Source organism: Nomascus leucogenys, chromosome 4 (genome assembly GCF_006542625.1).
Source record: "Nomascus leucogenys isolate Asia chromosome 4, Asia_NLE_v1, whole genome shotgun sequence".
Lineage (NCBI taxonomy): Eukaryota > Metazoa > Chordata > Mammalia > Primates > Hylobatidae > Nomascus > Nomascus leucogenys.
Window position 1 is genome coordinate 100771393 of NC_044384.1, and position 18495 is coordinate 100789887.

An 18495-nucleotide genomic window follows, 5' to 3' on the forward strand; every position below is an offset into this window, starting at 1 on the left:
TGTTTTATGAAAGCATCTGGGGACACAACAATGAGTAAGACAGCTAAGATCCCTGGTGTTGTGTAACATATTCCAGTGACTGGAGGAGAGAAACTACAGGCGTATGAATAATAATGTGTTCTCCTCAGGTTGAAAAAACTCAGTCTGCTATGTTTCAGTAAATATTAAGAACATATGTTTGATAAACTGTAAATATTCAGAAATCTAAAACTGCATACTTAGCATAGTTTAATATTTTTACTTGGTACACTAAACTTTAATGATCCAATAAACCAGTAATCAACTACTTACCACATACAACTGTTTCCACAAACTTGCCCATTCTTGTAGAGTTGCTGTAACTTCAGTCACAATAGAATCTTCAAGTGGAACCACAGTTTCATACTGCCTAGAACCAGAGCCACAAAAGACAGCCACATTATCTCTGAAAAAAATCTTGGCAAACTGTCTCTTGTCTTTTTCTACTTGTTTAACTCAAATTTTAAATTTATGCAAATAAAAAAGTATATCTAATTGATCAAAGACCTTTTTATAATGATATACTGCAACAGTGAAAGAGAACTGAATTAAAGTAAAGAGATTTGGGTTTTACTGTATAAGTCCTCAATTTTACTTTTATAAATACTATCCTTAAAACACACTTTTTTAAGAACAGTCTCTAAGCTTTTTTCCTTCAATGAAAAACCATGATACTACCCAAGTCTTGCTCAGATTAATTTTTTAAAATTATTTATGACCTTTAACATTTTTCTGTTTGAAAGTTTGCTCATACCCTTGGTTAAAAAAAAAAAAGATCTGGAAAAATGTGGGGGGTTGTGGCAGGGAGGAACCCACACAATTAAACTTTGAAAAGTTTAATGCATACTCCCTTACATTGGTATTGTATTTTCCTGCAACATAATGTCAGCAGAAGAATTCTAAGTCTGATAGAGGAATTCTGAACCTGGTAACAGAAAGGTGCTTGGATTCTCTCTGACTACTTCATAAGCAGCATCCACTATAATGCCAGTCCCTGTGCTAACTGTCAAAAATTTATCAGTGAACAAAAATGAACAGGATTTCTATCTTCAGAGAGCTCTTGGTCTGGATAGGGAATCAGACAGACATGGACAGTAATAAATCTAAAATGAAAATGAAAAGGTACTGATATGGTTTGGCTGTGTCCCCACTCAAATCTCATCTTGACTTGTAGCTCTCATAATTCCCATGTGTTGTGGCAGAGACCCAGAGAGAGGTAATTGAATCATCGGGGTGGGTCTTTCCCAGGCTGTTCTCATAATAGTGAATAAGTCTCACAATATCTGATGGTTTTTTAAAGAGGAGTTCCCCAGCACATGCTCTCTTGTCTGCTGCCATGTAAGATGTGACTTTGCTCCTCCTTTGCCTTCTGCCATGATTGTGAGGTCTCCCTAGCCACGTGGAACTGTGAGTCCATTAAATCTCTTCTTTATAAATTACCCAGTCTCACATATGTCTTTATTAGCAGCATGAGAACAGACTAATACAAGTACAATGAAAGAGTTTAGCTGTGGTATACAATTTACAATGAGCAGATCAATGAACTCTTCTCTGAAGAAGTGTCAAGGCCCAATACATGCAAAAAAATCACGACATGAAAAGCGTTTGGGGAGGGAGAAAACCAGTTATGGTGCCACCTGGAAATGAGAAAAGTATGCAAGATGTCATGGAGTTGGAAAATAATTTCACACATCCAAGATGAAAAAAAGCTGGTATGACTGGGACCAGCTCTCATAGGACCTTTTCAAAAGACAATAAAAATTCCAGATCTTAACAGAAGTAACCTGAATGAAAAGTTACTGGAAGCAGGGGGACTAACTTGATAATATTTCTATAATGTCCACACCAATGTTGAGGGTTAATACAAACTTTCTATGACCAAAGATTTAATATACTGATATTTTGAGGTAACTTATACCCATTTATTAGCCAAGAGGAATATCATCCATCTGAAAAAAAAAAAGTACAGGAAAACATATTCCACAAAATTAGCATCAAGTATTATTTCCACAAGAAGACAGCTGACAAAGCACCACTGTGTTTAAAGACGACTCAGTGCATTAATATTGAGCATCAATGAATATATAAGTTATCTGATTATGTCTTACAGTTTTACTGTGTTCTTATTTTGTGTGACTTACCACAGCAGATTACAAAAAGTCACCCTGAAATAATGCTATGGCATTATCTATATCCAAAAAATTTACAAGCTCATTAATATAAAAGCTTTCATCAAGGGCTTGTTAAGAGTAAAATATGACAAAGGTAATATCAGCAAGATGGCAGAAGAGCTGCTTTCTACTGTCATATGCCCCCAAGAAGCATCAATTTTGACCACAACCTATGGACAAGAGTACCTTTGTGGGAGTCTAGGAATCCAGCAGACAAGTTTCAGTACACCACTGAGGCAAAAAATCCAGAATAGATGCAGTGAATAGGGTAAGAAGAAAGTTTCATTTTACCTGCATCACCCCTCCCACAAAGCAGTACAGCTCAACAAGAGAAACTCCATAATCCTGCAACTTCTCTCACAGCGGAAAGCACAATGATTAGGCACCCGGCTCCACCAGCCACGTCAGACACTGCCCAAGAGACTCACTTTTCTCACCCCACCCCAAATATTGTGGTAATTAGCATGGCTGAGTATTTGGGGAAGATGGGAGCAGGAAAATAACTATGGTTTAATTTAATTTTTTGAAATAGGTCATATTGATCTTCTCAGATGAAAAGGAATAAGCTAATGATAAATGTCATATCTGAGAAGAAAGTCATAATGACTTGCTATACAAATTCAAATTGAATGAGAAGACATCCTTTATTTCTTCAAGCTACTGGTTATAAGTTGAAATTTCTGAAGTTATTTCCATATACCACATCTTAAGAATGCTGCAGAGATCATTAGGAGATGTATAGAAACAATCAGGGAAATCACAATCTTAGTAACAAAACTTAAACATAAAGCACAAATAGGTGCTAAATGTGTGACATGAACTATAACACCTAATGTTCTAAAAAAGGAGGTTCACTGTAAACTGTTGCAGTCAGATAAAGATTCATGAAGAAAGTGAAGTTCCTAGAAAAGGCTTGGGTCTGAAAGGCAAGCAGGTGGAGAGAGGGCCCTAAACACTGTACTATGCTATAAAAAGTGGTATAGAGAAAATAATGAGCAAGGCATATTAAAGATAATTCATGCTACTGATGGCAGCAGCAGGCCGTCTGTAGTGGGGAGGCATGGGCGGTAGCAGCAGGAGTGGCTGCAGGAGCAGCAATAGCTGTGGTGAGTCTCCCGTGCCCTACCTCCAGGAGGCAGCCGACTGCACCGCCCTCACCCTTACACAGCCGGGCAGGACCCACCCCCAGGACCGGAGCCTCTGTGGCTCCAGACCCTGTCCCCAAGTCACTGCCCTCTCCTGCCACTGCTGCAGGGAGGGTGAAGGGAGGAGGCAGTGCTTGGGGCCACGCTTCGGGGGAAGTGAGAGTGGTGCCCACTTCGGGGATCAGCCAGCGGTACGGTCGCCATGCCCACCCCGCAGAGAGCACTGGGTTCCTGCGCCTCTGGAAGAGGCTGTCTGCACAAGCCCGTCTAGGGTCGCATCCCCAGGGTCTGCCCCATATGGGTCTGCACGGTATCACTCCCAATTGCCGGCCCGAGGCCTGTGATCCACTCCCAGAGGTGCCCACCCTGGGCAGGGCCCCAACCCAGGTGAGGGGGAGCTCTGGGCTGCCCCTGAGCACTGGAGCCACCAAGGGAGCCTGGGGAGACGTTGCCTCTGCCCTGGACACTGGCCTGGGCCCAGCAAGGACCTGGGCTGGGGCCCAGGCTGTGAGGTAGTGCAGCGAGGCTGCCTGCTCCAGGGGGCCAGGAGTAGGTAGCAGCGCCACCGTTTTGGGCACAGCTGCAGCCGCCCAAGTCAGGGTTGTGGACCTGGGTCTCCCTGGGCTCTTGGGGGCAGGGAGCAGGCAGGAGACTTGCACCAGCGAGGCTGCAGCCGCCCAAGTCGGGGGGCTGTGGATCTGGACTTCTGCACTCACTACGAGGCTGTGAGATTTTAAACTTGACACTATGGAAATAGGGAAACATGAGTGATATTAAAGGAGTGTTGTGCTTTAGTAAGATTAATGCAGAAATGATATGCATGACAAAGTAAAATATAATTTTCTTGGAGTTTAATCTATTAGGTCTTTAGCTACTTTAATCATTAAGATCTATAAAAAAAAACTTAGATTGTTCCTATTTTAAAGTTCTAAGACGTAGGACTTATAATAATTTGGCCTCAACTGCTAGTTTCCTCACTTCCTAGCTAAGCTACTTTGGTAAAGGTATTTGAACTCTCAAAGCCTTGCCTTCCTCATTGGAAATAAGTGGATAATTCCACTATGAATCTGGGATACCAAAGTGCGATGTAGTAAGTGTGAAGTGTCAAATAAAATGATTAGTATATAGGATATTTAATAAATGGTAGCTATTGTTGACTCTTAATCTTTAATTTTCATTGCTTACAATTAAGCAAAGAGTTTCTAGAATAAAATGTCAAAATCAGCTAGATTTTATATTGTACTTTATATTTTTTACAGATGTCTTAACAAAATAGCTCAGTAAGTTCTTATTCTGACATATTTCCTCAGCTCCAAAGACACAGCAATTATAGGTAAAATATAAATATTTTTGAGCTCCAAAATAAAATAAATATCTCAGCATAGCAGCAACAGAACAACGACGACAACAAAAACACAGCAGTGAACCAGTGTGAAATCACAGGTCTTCTAGACTCTGAAGTCAAAAGCCAGCACTGGTGACTAGGAACTTAGAGAGATGACAAGGACAAAAAAGTGCTCAAAATGACATGAGAACCAAGGCCAGATTCACTGGTTGAAGTTTCGGAAAAGAAGGCCAACATGAGGCACAATACCAACTGCTATTAAACCTCATTTGGGACTATGGTTTTTAGCAAGCTGCAGGACTAAGGAGACTGGACCTTAAGCAGCCCCCTCCCCACTTCAGCCAAGGGTCAGAATCTACCACAGCCCCAGTGTCACTGTGGGGAAGAAGCTCTAAAATGCTGTTGAAGGACCTGGTTCCACACTGGAGGTTAGGGGACAGATGGCAGTAACTGCTCAAGCACTACACAGATATGCTCAGAGGGAGAAACAGAGAGGGGAAACAAAATCATCCGCTTCTGAAAACCAAATTCTACAACACATGAAGACTCTATAATGTTCAAAGGCTTAAAAATAACACAATGCTGTTCGACTTGCAACAGGGTTACATCCTCACAAACCCACTGTAAGCTGAAAATATCATGAAGTCAAAGATGCATTTAACCTGCCAAACATCCATAGCTTAGCCTATCCTCCCTTAAACGTGCTCAGAACATATGGCAGAATCATCTAACAAAAAGCATATTTTATAATAAAGTGTTAAATATTTCATATAACTTGTTGAACACTGTACTGACAGTGAAAAACACAGTGGTTGTACAGGTACCCAAAGTATGGTTTCTACTGAATGCATATCACTTTCGCAGCACTGTAAAGTAGAAAAATCTTAAGGCAAACCATCATATGCTGGGGACCATCTGTAAATCCTTTTCAGATAAAATTAACTTTATGAAATGGCCTGATAAACATTTTTAAATGTTTAGGATGCTTACAGAAATGAAAAGAATCACTCCCATTTCAGAAAGGAAAAAGTATGAAACAAAACCAAGCACAAATAAAACAAGAACCAATGATATGCAATAGAATCAACTAGGAAACTTGCAAACGAAAACTATTAACACCCAAGTGTCCATCAACAGATGAATGGAAAAATTAAATGTGGTATATGTAAGTGCAATGGAATATTATTCAACATTAAAAAGGAATGAAATTCTAATACATTCTACAACATAGATGAATCATGAAAGCACTATGCTAGTGAAATATGCCAGATACAAAAAGACAAATGTATTATTCCATTTATATTAGGTACCTAGAATATGAAAATTCATAGAGACAGAAGTAGAATAGAGATTACCAGGGGCTGGGTAGAGGGACAATGGGGAGTAACTGTTTAACAGGGACAGAGATTCTTTTGGCGATAATGAAAAAGTTCTGGAGATGAATTGTGATGACGGCTGCACAACATTGTGAATGTATTTGATGCCACTGGATTGTACACTTAAAGAGTTGAAATAGTAAACTTTATATATTTTATATATATACATGTATATATATATAATCACAATAAAATCGCACAAAAATATTGCCAGTGAAAAAAGGAAACCTCAATAGAGAGGATACATGTTAGAAAGAATTCAAAAGAAAACAGTTGCAAGACAGTACTGATGAAATCTCTCTAGAATGCAGGTCAGGGGAAAAAAAAGAGTCCCAAAGTATCTACGAGTACTTAAGAGTACATGGGAGAGAGGTGGAAAAACTCTCATCTACTGCTAATAGGAATCCCAAAAGAAGTAAATGGCAGTGTTACAGACAATTGTGGTATTATTTTTTTCTTTCTCTGTTCTGCCTCATAATCCCCTTCCCCTAGGCGGAATGTACAGACAGACTGTCTTCCATTATGTGAGTGTAAAATGATGGATACTTGATTTATCACTCTTCCTACATCTGGGGAACACAGGGCTATGACCTAAGCTCCTTTCAACCCAGACTTAGAAAAGGAAACCAATGACTTAAAGAAGCAAAGACTGAAAAAACAACAACTTGGTAGCAGCTACAGTCAATTTCCAGGGACGGTAGTCTTTTTTAAAATTTCCCACGCAGTGCTTATTTTTATTTTGATTTTTTATGGATGTATAATAGTTACACATATTTATGGGGTACATGTAATATTCTGATATAAGCACGCAATGTGTAATGAGAAAATCTTGGTAAATGGAATATCCATCACCTCAAATATTTATGATTTTTTTGTACTGGGAACATTCTAAATCTTCTCTTCTAGCTATTTTGAAATATACAATAAATTATTGTTAGCTATAGTCATCCTGTTGTGCTATCAAACCACTAGATCTTATTCTATCTAGCGGTATTTCGGTACCCATTAACCAATCCCTCCTCATCCCCCACTCCCCACTGCCCTGTGGGAGCATCCAGTTTTAAGTCAGTGAGGGGAAGGAAGGAGGCAGAAGTAAATACTGTAGTCAAGGTATGTTTCGCTGAGAAGATTTCAGAAAAGGCCTGAAGGAAGTGACAAAGCTAATCCCAAGCATAAGAAACAATAGAAGCCTCAAGGCAGGAGCATACCTGAAATGACTGAATAAAAGCAAGAAAACCAGTGTCACTGAAGGTTACAGGGTGACAGGAAGCCACATCATAAAACTTGTAAGCCTTTATAAGAACTTTGATGTTTGCTCTGCGTGAGATGGGAGTCGCTGGAAGGTTTTAAGCAGAGGAGTAACATGATCTAACATATTTTTAAAGAACAACTCTGGCAGTTATGTTGCACTATAAACTGCAGGGGAACATGGATAGAAACAGGGAGACCAGTTAGAAAGTGGTGCTGTAACACAGGCAAGAAACTATAACCCCAGAAAGTACCTGTTTTTCATTCCATGCCATAATGTGACAATTTAGGACACTGAGTTTCTCCTTCTTAGCTGTCTAATGCTGTACCAACTCCACCCAACAGTCCATAACATGCTCACATCTTTCCTACTGTTCCTTAGCAGCTGACTCTCAACAACTCTCACAATCTTGCTATAGTGGGCACCCACGCTAATTCCCTTTCAATTCCCACTTTCATCTAACCGAAGCCCCAGATCTCTAACCCTCTCTGGTTATGATAATGTCAAGGTTCCTATAACACTTATAAATAAAATATGCGTAACTAGAAGCACAGTCTAATATTGTCTCCATCCTAGAGAAAAGCATGAGATTGAGTTTGAGAAAAGCTTTGGTAAATAGACCAAGAATGAGGTCATAGAATGAATTAAATAAATGGATGAACAAACAAATGAACAAATTAATAGGCAAACTTTTTTTAAAAACCCTTGGCCTGTATGCTCAAAAGCAAGAAATCTTCCAGGTACTGCTGATCTACTGATTCTCCCTTTAACTAAGAGTTAACAAATCTAGCAGATGTAGAATGGATATATAAAAATTGGTTACATGAATTGGAATTATCTTGGCATACCCAACTAAATTAATGTCAAGAGACTGGGTCAGGGGAGGAGAGAAACACTCAGGCACAAAGCACCTGTCCAAGGGTTATATCACAAGCCAGCTGCCAAAATGGCCTGCTATAACTTTGGGAGGCCGAGGTGGGTGGAGCACCTGAGGTCAAGAGTTTGAGACCAGCCTGGCCAACATGGTAAAACTCCATCTCTACTAAGAATACAAAAATTAGCCAGGCTTGGTGGCGCGTGCCTTGTAATCCCAGCTACTCAGGAGGCTGAGGCAGAAGAATCACTTGAACCCGGGAGGCAGAGGTGGCAGTAAGCCAAGATTGTGTCATTTGCACTCCAGCCTGGGCGACAGAGTGAGACTCTGTCTCAAAAAAAAAAAAAAAGACTAGTTTTACCTAGTAGCTGCTGAAATGAACTGCCATGACTTTAAGAACAGTTTTACCTACTGCCATCACTCACCCAACCAATCAGAGCTTGCCAGCTCCCAAAAACTTCACTAGCATTAGTAAGTTTTCTTTCAAAATAATATGTAACATTTCTCTAATAAAACCCCAACCTTCTGTTTCTTCTTCGGACACAAAGAAGACTACCCTGTCTGTGTGTATGCCCTGAATGGCCATTCTGCTTTCCTAAATAAAACTGTTTTTTTTTTAAGGAGGCAGAGTCTTGCTATGTTTCCCAGGCTGGAGAGCAGTGCCTTTTCACAGGCATGATCATAGTGCACTATGGCCTCGAACTCCTGGGCTCAAGCAATCCTCCTGCCTCAGCCTCCCGAGGAGCCAAGACTACAGGTATGTGCCAATATGCCTGGCCTTCCAAATAAAATGCTTTGTTTAGAGATTTGTCTCGATATTTTTATTTGACTTTGACAGATGATTGAGACAATTTGATATATACAAAATACTACTTGGAAGAATAATATCTAATCAGGAAACCAGGACTGCAAAAAGCTTAATGCTCACTTTTCTGATGCTCATGCAAGAGTTCACTTTCTCTTTCAGCTTCATCACTCATATAGCCAAAAATCAAACTCAAGTTTTGATCCTAAGGATTGCTGAATTACAAGATCAGTTGAATTCACGGCCTTTTCATTAAAATTAAGATAAAAGGCAGGGTAGTGACATAAAAATAACGGTAACCTGTGAATCAGAATGGAGACAGAAGAAAGACATGGGATAACTTAGGAAAGTCTGAGCTCCACCCCTAGTAAACCTTCTTTTGGCATCAGAAAAAGTCCCTCCTTTTCGGCTGATGAGGGTATCCTTGCCTTGCTTACATACTGTGAGATTACATCACCTGAGTGAATTATCTTGCAAAGAGAAGCCCATTTTCCTTAGACCCTACACCACCCACATAACTGTCCCCAGTGTCCTGTAAATTCAATCTGTTTACTTTCCCAGCCATCCTGAAAAGAATGCTGTGAAAGAAATAGTAGCTATAGAGGAGCTCAACTTCATGAACTTTCCCTCACCAAGGCTGATCTGACACCACAACTGCTGAATCAGAACTGACTGGTAGCAGTGGGCAACCCTGAGACTTGGGTGTGGTACACATACTCCAAGTGGATTAGCCAACTGCCTATAGGCAAGTTCATACTTTTGACCCCATTCATGACAAACAGGATGAGATTTGGACTTACTTTCCCTGGCTGCTTCATTTCTGGAAACATAACCTTCAGTAGACTATTCAATACCCGATTTGCCATAACACTCTTGCATACAAAACTGGAATATGAGCAAGGAATTCATTTTAAACACAAAGAAGGAAGATAAGGAGCTGACACTCACAGATCAACTGATCTTACTAATTACTTCATCACCCAGAGCAACAGACTGTATAGAACAATAGACAAGACTATAGAAGACTTTGTTATACTAGCTTTTTTAAGGATGGGGCAATCCACAAATTGCGACAATTATCCTGAACCAGTAACTAATATGAAGTTATGTTTCTCCCATAGCCACAATACATGGGTCCAGAAACATGAAGTAGAAACGTAAAAGACAACTTCTCATTCTCACACCTAATGACTCACCTGCAAATTTTTTGCTTTCTATCTTTGAGGACTCTGGCTCAAAGGCCAGGGAAACATGCATATACAGATAAGAATATGATTCAATTATATTGAAGCTGAGATTCCCATGAGGCCATTTCAGGTTCAGGTTACCCCTGCCACTGAGCAAACAAACAAACAAACAAAAACAGAGGCAGTTTTGGCATTGGTTGGCATGATTTTTACAAGTCTTCAACAGAAATACTTTTGGTGCTATACAACAGAGTAGGAAGAAGCATGAATGGAACCCAAAAGATCCCCAGAGAATATCATAATACTACCTTGCTCTGTGGTAAAAATTAGTGGAAGAGTACAGCATCCCTCTGCATATTGAACCATCAAGGGCTCAAACACCACAGTTAAGCAGTACCTAGCTAAGGCAAAGAAATTATAAAATGGGAGGTAAAGAAATCATTAACACGAATTAATGTCTGTGACCAGGTAGAGAAACATGTCTGTAATACCCATGATATATTACTCCTTGCTATGTCATGTATATATTTATAAATTTAACTTCATTGACTTTTCCCCTCTTCCATTCCCCAGTGATTATTTCCCCACCTATTTTTAAAAAGGTAGTGATAAGGTTTAGCTTTACACTAAAATATACAATTTACAGAATAGCAAAAGAGAAACATTATAAAACTAAAGGAGAATATTCGTGAGATTATCAATTAGTAAATTTATATTAAGTATTAAATATTGTGGAATACAGCTAAGGCATTATATAGAGGTAATTCCATAATATTCAATTCTTGCATGACAAAAGACTAAAAATAAAAACCACTATGTAAAGTAGCGTGGAGTGTCCTCAGAGAACTAAAAGTAGAACTACCATTGATCCACCAATCCCACTACTGGGAATCTACGCAGAGGAAAAGAAGTCATTATACAAAAAAAGATACTTGCACACGCATGTCTATAGGAGCACAATTCGCAATTGCAAAAATGTGGAACCAGCCCACATGCCCATCAATCAACAACTGGATAAAGAAACTGTGGTATATACATATATGATGGAAGACTACTCGGACATAAAAAGGAATGAATTGATGGCATTCACAGCAACCTGGATGAGACTGAAGTCTATTATTCTAAGTGAAGTAACTCAGAAATGGAAAACCAAGCATCGTATGTTCTCATTCATAAGTGGGACTAAGCTAGGAGGATGAAAAGGCATAAGAATCATGCAATGGACTTTGGGGACTCAGGGAAAAGGTGGGAAGAGGGTGAGGCATAAAAATACAACAAATTGGGTGCAGTGTATACTGCTTGGGTGACGGGTACACCAAAATCTCACAAATCACCACTAGAGAACTTTCTCATGTAACCAACCACCACCTGTTCCCCAGAAACCTATGGAGAGAAAAAAATTAAAAAAAAAAAAGACTAAAAATAAACTGGCTAAGTGCATAAACCTTAAAATTGACAAGAACAACAAACAAAAGTACAAAACTTCAGAGGTGGAGGAGGTTCCAAGACGGCCGAATAGGAACAGCTCCAGTCTACAGCTCCCAGCGTGAGCAACGCAGAAGATGGGTGATTTCTGCATTTCCAATTGAGGTACCAGGTTCATCTCACTGGGGCTTGTCAGACAGTGGGTGCAGCCCATGGAGCAGGGCAGGGCATTGCCTCACGTGGGAAGTACAAGGGGTCGGGGAATTCCCTTTCCTGGCCAAGGAAAGCCATGACAGACAGTAACTGGAAAATTGGACACTCCAACCCTAATACAGTGCTTTTCCAACAGTCTTAGAAAACAGCACACCAGGAGATTATATCCTGTGCCTGGCTCGGAGGGTCCTATGCCCACGGAGCCTCACTCACTGCTAGCACAGCAGTCTGAGATCAAACTGCAAGGTGGCAGTGAGGCTAGGGGAGGGGAGTCCGCCATTGCTGAGGCTTCAGTAGGTAAACAAAGTGGCTGGGAAGCTTGAACTGGGTGGAGCCCACGGCAGCTCAAGGAGGCCTGCCTGCCTCTGTAGACTCCACCTCTGGGGGAAAGGCATAGCTGAACAAAAGGCAGCAGAAACTTCGGCAGACTTAAATGTCCCTGCCTGACAGCTTTGAAGAGAGTAGTGGTTCTCCCAGCACAGAGTTTGAGACCTGAGAATGGACAGACTGCCTCCTCAAGTGGGTCCTTGACCCCCGAGTGGCCTAACTGGGAGACACCTCCCAGTAAGGGCCGACTGACACCGAATACAGCCACGTGCCCCTCTGAGAGGAAGTTTCCAGAGGAAGGATCAGGCAGCAACATTTGCCATTCTGCAATATTTGCTGTTTGGCAGCCTCTGCTGGTGATACTCAGGCAAACAGGGTCTGGAGTGGACCTCCAGCAAACTCCAACAGACCTGCAGCTGAGGGTCTTGACTGCAGGAAGGAAAACTAACAAACAGAAAGGACATCGACACCAAAACCCCATCTGTACGTTACCATCATCAAAGACCAAGGCAGATAAAACCATCAAGATGGGGAGAAACCAGAGCAGAAAAGCTGAAAATTCTAAAAATCAGAGCACCTCTTCTCCTCCAAAGGAATGCAGCTCCTCCCTAGCAACGGAACAACGCTGGATGGGGAATGACTTTGATGAGTCGAGAGAAGAAGGTTTGAGATGATCGGTAATAACAAACTTCTTCGAGCTAAAGGAGGATGTTCAAACCCATCGCAAAGAAGCTAAAAACCTTGAAAAAAGATTAGACGAATGGCTAACTAGAATAAATAGCATAGAGAAGACCTTAAATGACCTGATGGAGCTGAAAACCATGGCACAAGAACTACGTGACACACAAGCTTCAGCAGCCAATTTGATCAAGTGGAAGAAAGGGTATCAGTGACTTAAGATCAACTGAATGAAATAAAGCAGAAGAGAAGTTAGAGAAAAAAGAGTAAAAATAAATGAACAAAGTCTCCAATAAATATGGGACTGTGTGAAAAGATCACTTATCACACTTATTCCAAAATTGACCACATAGTTGGAAGTAAAACATTCCTCAGCACATGCAAAAGAACAGAAATTGTAACAAACTGTCTCTCAGACCACAGTGCAATCAAACTAGAACTCAAGATTAAGAAACTCACTCTAAACTGCTTAACTACATGGAAACTGAACAACCTGCTCCTGGATGACTACTGGGTACATAACAAAATAAAGGCAGAAATAAAGATGCTCTTTGAAACCAATGAGAACAAAGACACAACATACCAGAATCTCTGGGACACATTCAAAGCAGTGTGTAGAGGGAAATTTATAGCACTAAATGCCCACAAGAGAAAACAGGAAAGTTCTAAAACTGACACCCTAATATCACAATTAAAAGAGCTAGAAAAGCAAGAGCAAACACATTCAAAAGCTAGCAGAAGGCAAGAACTAACTAAGATCAGAGCAGAACTGAAGGAGATAGAGACACAAAAAACCCTTCAAAAAATCAATGAAGCCAGGAGCTGGTATTTTGAAAAGATCAACAAAATTGATAGACCGCTAGCAAGAATAATAAAGAAGAAAAGAGAGAAGAACCAAATAGATGCAATAAAAAATGATAAGGGGGTATCACCACCGATCCCACAGAAATACAAACTACCGTCAGAGAATACTATAAACACCTCTACACAAACAAACTAGAAAATCTAGAAGAAATGGATAAATTCCTGGACACATACACCCTCCCAAGACTAAATCAGGAAGAAGTCGAATCCCTGAATAGACCAATAATAGGCTCTGAAATTGAGGCAATAATTAATAGCCTCCCAACCAAAAAAAGTCCAGGACCAGACGGATTCACAGCCGAATTCGACCAGAGGTACAAGGTGGAGCTGTTAGCATTCCTTCTGAAACTATTCCAATCCATAGAAACTAAGACGGAATCTTCCCTAACTCATTTTATGAGGCCAGCATCATCCTGATACCAAAGCCTGACAGAGACACAGCAAAAAAAGAGAATTTTAGACCAATATGCCTGATGAACATCGATACAAAAATCCTCAATAAAATACTGGCAAACCGAATCCAGCAGCACATCAAAAAGCTTATCCATCATGATCAAGTGGGCTTCATCTCTGGGATGCAAGGCTGGTTCAACATACACAAATCAGTACATGTAATTCAGCATATAAACAGAACCAAACACAAAAACCAGATAGTTATCTCAATAGATGCAGAAAAGGCCTTTGACAAAATTCAACAGCCCTTCATGCTAAAAACTCTCAATAAATTAGGTATTGATGGGATGTATCTCAAAATAATAAGAGCTATTTATGACAAACCCACAGCCATTATCATACTGAATGGGCAAAAACTGGAAGCATTCACTTTGAACACTGGCACAAGACAAGGATGCCCTCTCTCACCACTCCTATTCAACATAGTGCTGGAAGTTCTGGTCAGGGCAATCAGGTAGGAGAAAGAAATAAAGGGTATTCAATTAGGAAAAGAGGAAGTCAAATTGTCCCTGTTTGCAGATGACATGATTGTATATTTAGAAAACCCCATTGTCTCAGCCCAAAATCTCCTTAGGCTGATAAGCAACTTCAGCAAAGTCTCAGGATACAAAATCAATGTGCAAAAATCACAAGCATTCCTCTACACCAATAACAGACAGAGAGCCAAATCATGAGTGAATTCCCATTCACAATTGCTTCAAAGAGAATAAAATACCTAGAAATCCAACTTACAAGAGATGTGAAGGACCTCTTCAAGGAGAACTACAAACCACTGCTCAATGAAATAAAAAAGGACACAAACAAATGGAAGAACATTCCATGCTCATGGATAGGAAGAATCAATATCGTGAAAATGGCCATACTGCCCAAGGTAATTTATAGATTCAATGCCATCCCCATCGAGCTACCAATGACTTTCTTCACAGAATTGGAAAAAACTACTTTAAAGTTCATATGGAATGAAAAAAGAGCCCGCATTGCCAAGACAATCCTAAGCAAAAAGAACAAAGCTGGAGGCATCACACTACCTGACTTCAAACTATACTACAAGGCTGCAGTAACCAAAACAGCATGGTACTGGTACCAAAACAGAGATATAGACCAATGGAACAGAACAGAGCCCTCAGAAATAATACCACACATCTACAACCATCTGATCTTTGAAACACCTGACAAAAACAAGAAATGGGGAAAAAATTCCCTATTTAATAAATGGTGCTCGGAAAACCGGCTAGCTATACGTAGAAAGCTGAAACTGGATCCCTTCCTTATACCTTATACTAAACTTAATTCAACATGGATTAAAGACTTACATGTTAGACCTAAAACCATAAAAACCCTAGAAGAAAACCTGGGCAATACCATTCAGGTCATAGGCATGGGCAAGGACTTCATGACTAAAACACCAAAAGCAATGGCAACAAAAGCCAAAATTGACAAATGGGATCTAATTAAACTAAAGAGCTTCTGCACAGCAAAAGAAACTACCATCAGAGTGAACAGGCAACCTACGGAATGGGAGAAAATTTTTACAATCTACCCATCTGACAAAGCACTAATATCCAGAATTTACAAAGAACTCAAACAAATTTACAAGAAAAAAACAACCCCATCAGAAAGTGGGCAAAGGATTTGAACAGACACTTCTCAAAAGAAGACATTTATGCAGCCAAAAAACACATGAAAAAATGCTCATCATCACTGGCCATCAGAGAAATGCAAATCAAAACCACAATGAGATACTATTCACACCAGTTAAAATGGCGATCACTAAAAAGTCAGGAAACAACAGGTGCTGGAGAGGATGTGGAGAAATAGGAACACTCTTACACTGTTAGTGGGACTGTAAACTAGTTCAACCATTGTGGAAGACAGTGTGGCGATTCCTCAAGGATGTAGAACTAGAAATACCATTTGACCCAGCCAGCCCATTATTGGTTATATACCCAAAGGATTATAATCATGCTGCTATAAAGACACATGCACAAGTATGTTTATTGCGGCACTATTCGCAATAGCAAAGACTTGGAACCAACCCAAATGTCCATCAATGATAGACTGGATTAAGAAAATGTGGCACATATACACCATGGAATACTATGCAGCCACAAGAAAGGATGGGTTCATGTCCTTTGTAGGGACATGGATGAAGCTAGAAACCATCATTCTCAGCAAACTATCGCATGGACAAAAAACCAAACACCGCATGTTCTCACTCATAGGTGGAATTGAACAATGAGAACACTTGGACACAGGAAGGGGAACATCACACACTGGGGCCTGTCGTGGGGTGGGGGGAGTGGGGAGAGATATCATTAGGAGATATACCTAATGTAAATGAGGAGTTAATGGGTACAGCACACCAACATGGCACATATATAAATATGTATCAAACCTGCACGTGGTGCCCATGTACCCTAGAACTTAAAGTATAAAAAAAATACACATTTAAATAAAAAAAAAGAGCTGGTACCATTTCTACTAAAACTACTTCAAACCAATTAAAAGGAGGGACTTCTATCTAATTCACTCTATGAGGCCAGCAATATTTTGACACCAAAATCTGGCAGAGATACAACAAAAAAAGAAAATTTGAGGCCAATATACCTGATGAACACTGATGCAAAAATCCTCAACAAAATACTGGCAAACTGAATCCAGCAGATCATCAAAAGCTTATCCACTATGATCAAATCAGCTTCATCCTTGGGATGCAAGGCTGGCTAAACATACGCAAATCAATAAATGTAATTAAGCACATAAACAGAACTAAAGACAAAAACAACATGATTATCTCAATAGATGCAGAAAAAGCCTTCAATAAAATTCAACATCCTTTCATGTTAAAAACTCTTAATAAACTAGGTATTAAAGGACTATAACTCAAAATAATAAGAGCCACATAGGACAAACCCATAGCCAATATCATATTGAAAAGGCAAAAGCTGGAAGCATTCCCTTTGAAAACTAGAACAAGAAAAGGATGCCCTCTCTCACCACTCCTATTCAACATAGCATTGGAAGTTCTGGTCAGGGCAGTCAGGCAAGAGAAATAAAATATTCAAATAGGAAGAGAGGAAGTCAAATTACCTTTGTTTGCAGATAACGTGATCCCATATCTAGAAAATCCCATCATCTCAACCCAAAAGCTTCTTAAGCAGATAGACCACATCGGCAAAGTCTCAGGATAAAGTCAATGGTACAAAAATCGACAGCATTCCTATACACCAACAACAGGCAAGCAAAGGGCCAAATCATGAATGAACTCTCATTCACAACTGCTACAAAGAGAATAAAATATCTAGAAATACCACTAACCAGACAGGTGTAGGACCTCTTCAGGGAGAACTACAAACCACTGCTTAAGGAAATCAGAGAGAACACAAATGGAACAATATGCCATGCTCATGGATAGGAAGAATCAATATTGTGAAAATGGCCATACTGCCCAAAGTAATTTACAGATGCAGTTCTATTCCCATAAACCTATCATTGACATTCTTCACAGAATTAGAAGAAACTATTTTAAAATTCCTATGAAACAAAAAGAGTCCAAATAGCCAAGATAATCCTAAGGAAAAAGAACAAGGCTGCAGGCATCACTATCCAACTTCAAACTATACTACAAGGCTCAAGTAACCAAAACAGCATGGTACTGGTACAAAAACAGACACACAGACCAATGGAACAGAACAGATAACTCAAAAATAAGACTGAACATCTATAGCCATCTGATCTTTGACAAACCTGACAAAAACAAGCAATGGGGAAAGGATTCCCTATTTAATAAATGGTGCTGGGAGAACTGGCTAGCCATATGCAGAAAATTGAAACTGGACCCTTACATCTTACACAAAAATTAACTCAAGATGGATTAAAGACTTAAATGCAAAACCCAACACTATAAAAACCCTAGAAGAATACTTAGGCAATATTATTCAGGACATAGGCACAGGCAAAGACTTCATGACAAAAATGCCAAAAGCAATTGCAACAAAAGCAAAAACTGACAGATGGGATCTAATTAAACTAAAGAGCTTCAGCACAGCAAAAGAAACTATCATCAGAGTGAACAGACAACCTACAGAATGGGAGACAGAATCTACAAGGAACTTAAACAAATTTAAAAGAAAAAAAACAACCACACTAAAAAGTGGGCAAATGACATGAACAGACATTTCCCAAAAGGAGACATACAAGGGGCCAACAAGACATACTGGGGCCTGTCGGGGTGGTGGGAGAGAGAGAATCAAGAATAGCTGCTTTCTTTCTTTATGGCAAGATGGCTGAATAGGAACAGCTCCGGTCTGCAGCTCCCAGCGACATCAGTGCACAAGGTGGGTGATTTCAACATTTCCAAGTGAG

General features: G+C 39.9%; 1 protein-coding gene across 5 annotated transcripts in view; it reads right to left on the bottom strand.

Annotated features, from left to right (window-relative positions):
* DOCK3 (dedicator of cytokinesis 3) overlaps positions 1-18495 on the bottom strand; it is a 653304-nt gene that overhangs the window by 437682 nt on the left and 197127 nt on the right. For all 5 annotated transcript variants that reach the window (XM_030811683.1, XM_030811684.1, XM_030811682.1 and 2 more), the window contains exon 5: positions 292-388. In XM_030811683.1, coding sequence (XP_030667543.1) covers positions 292-388 — 97 coding nt within the window. The remainder of the gene's footprint in view (positions 1-291; positions 389-18495) is intronic.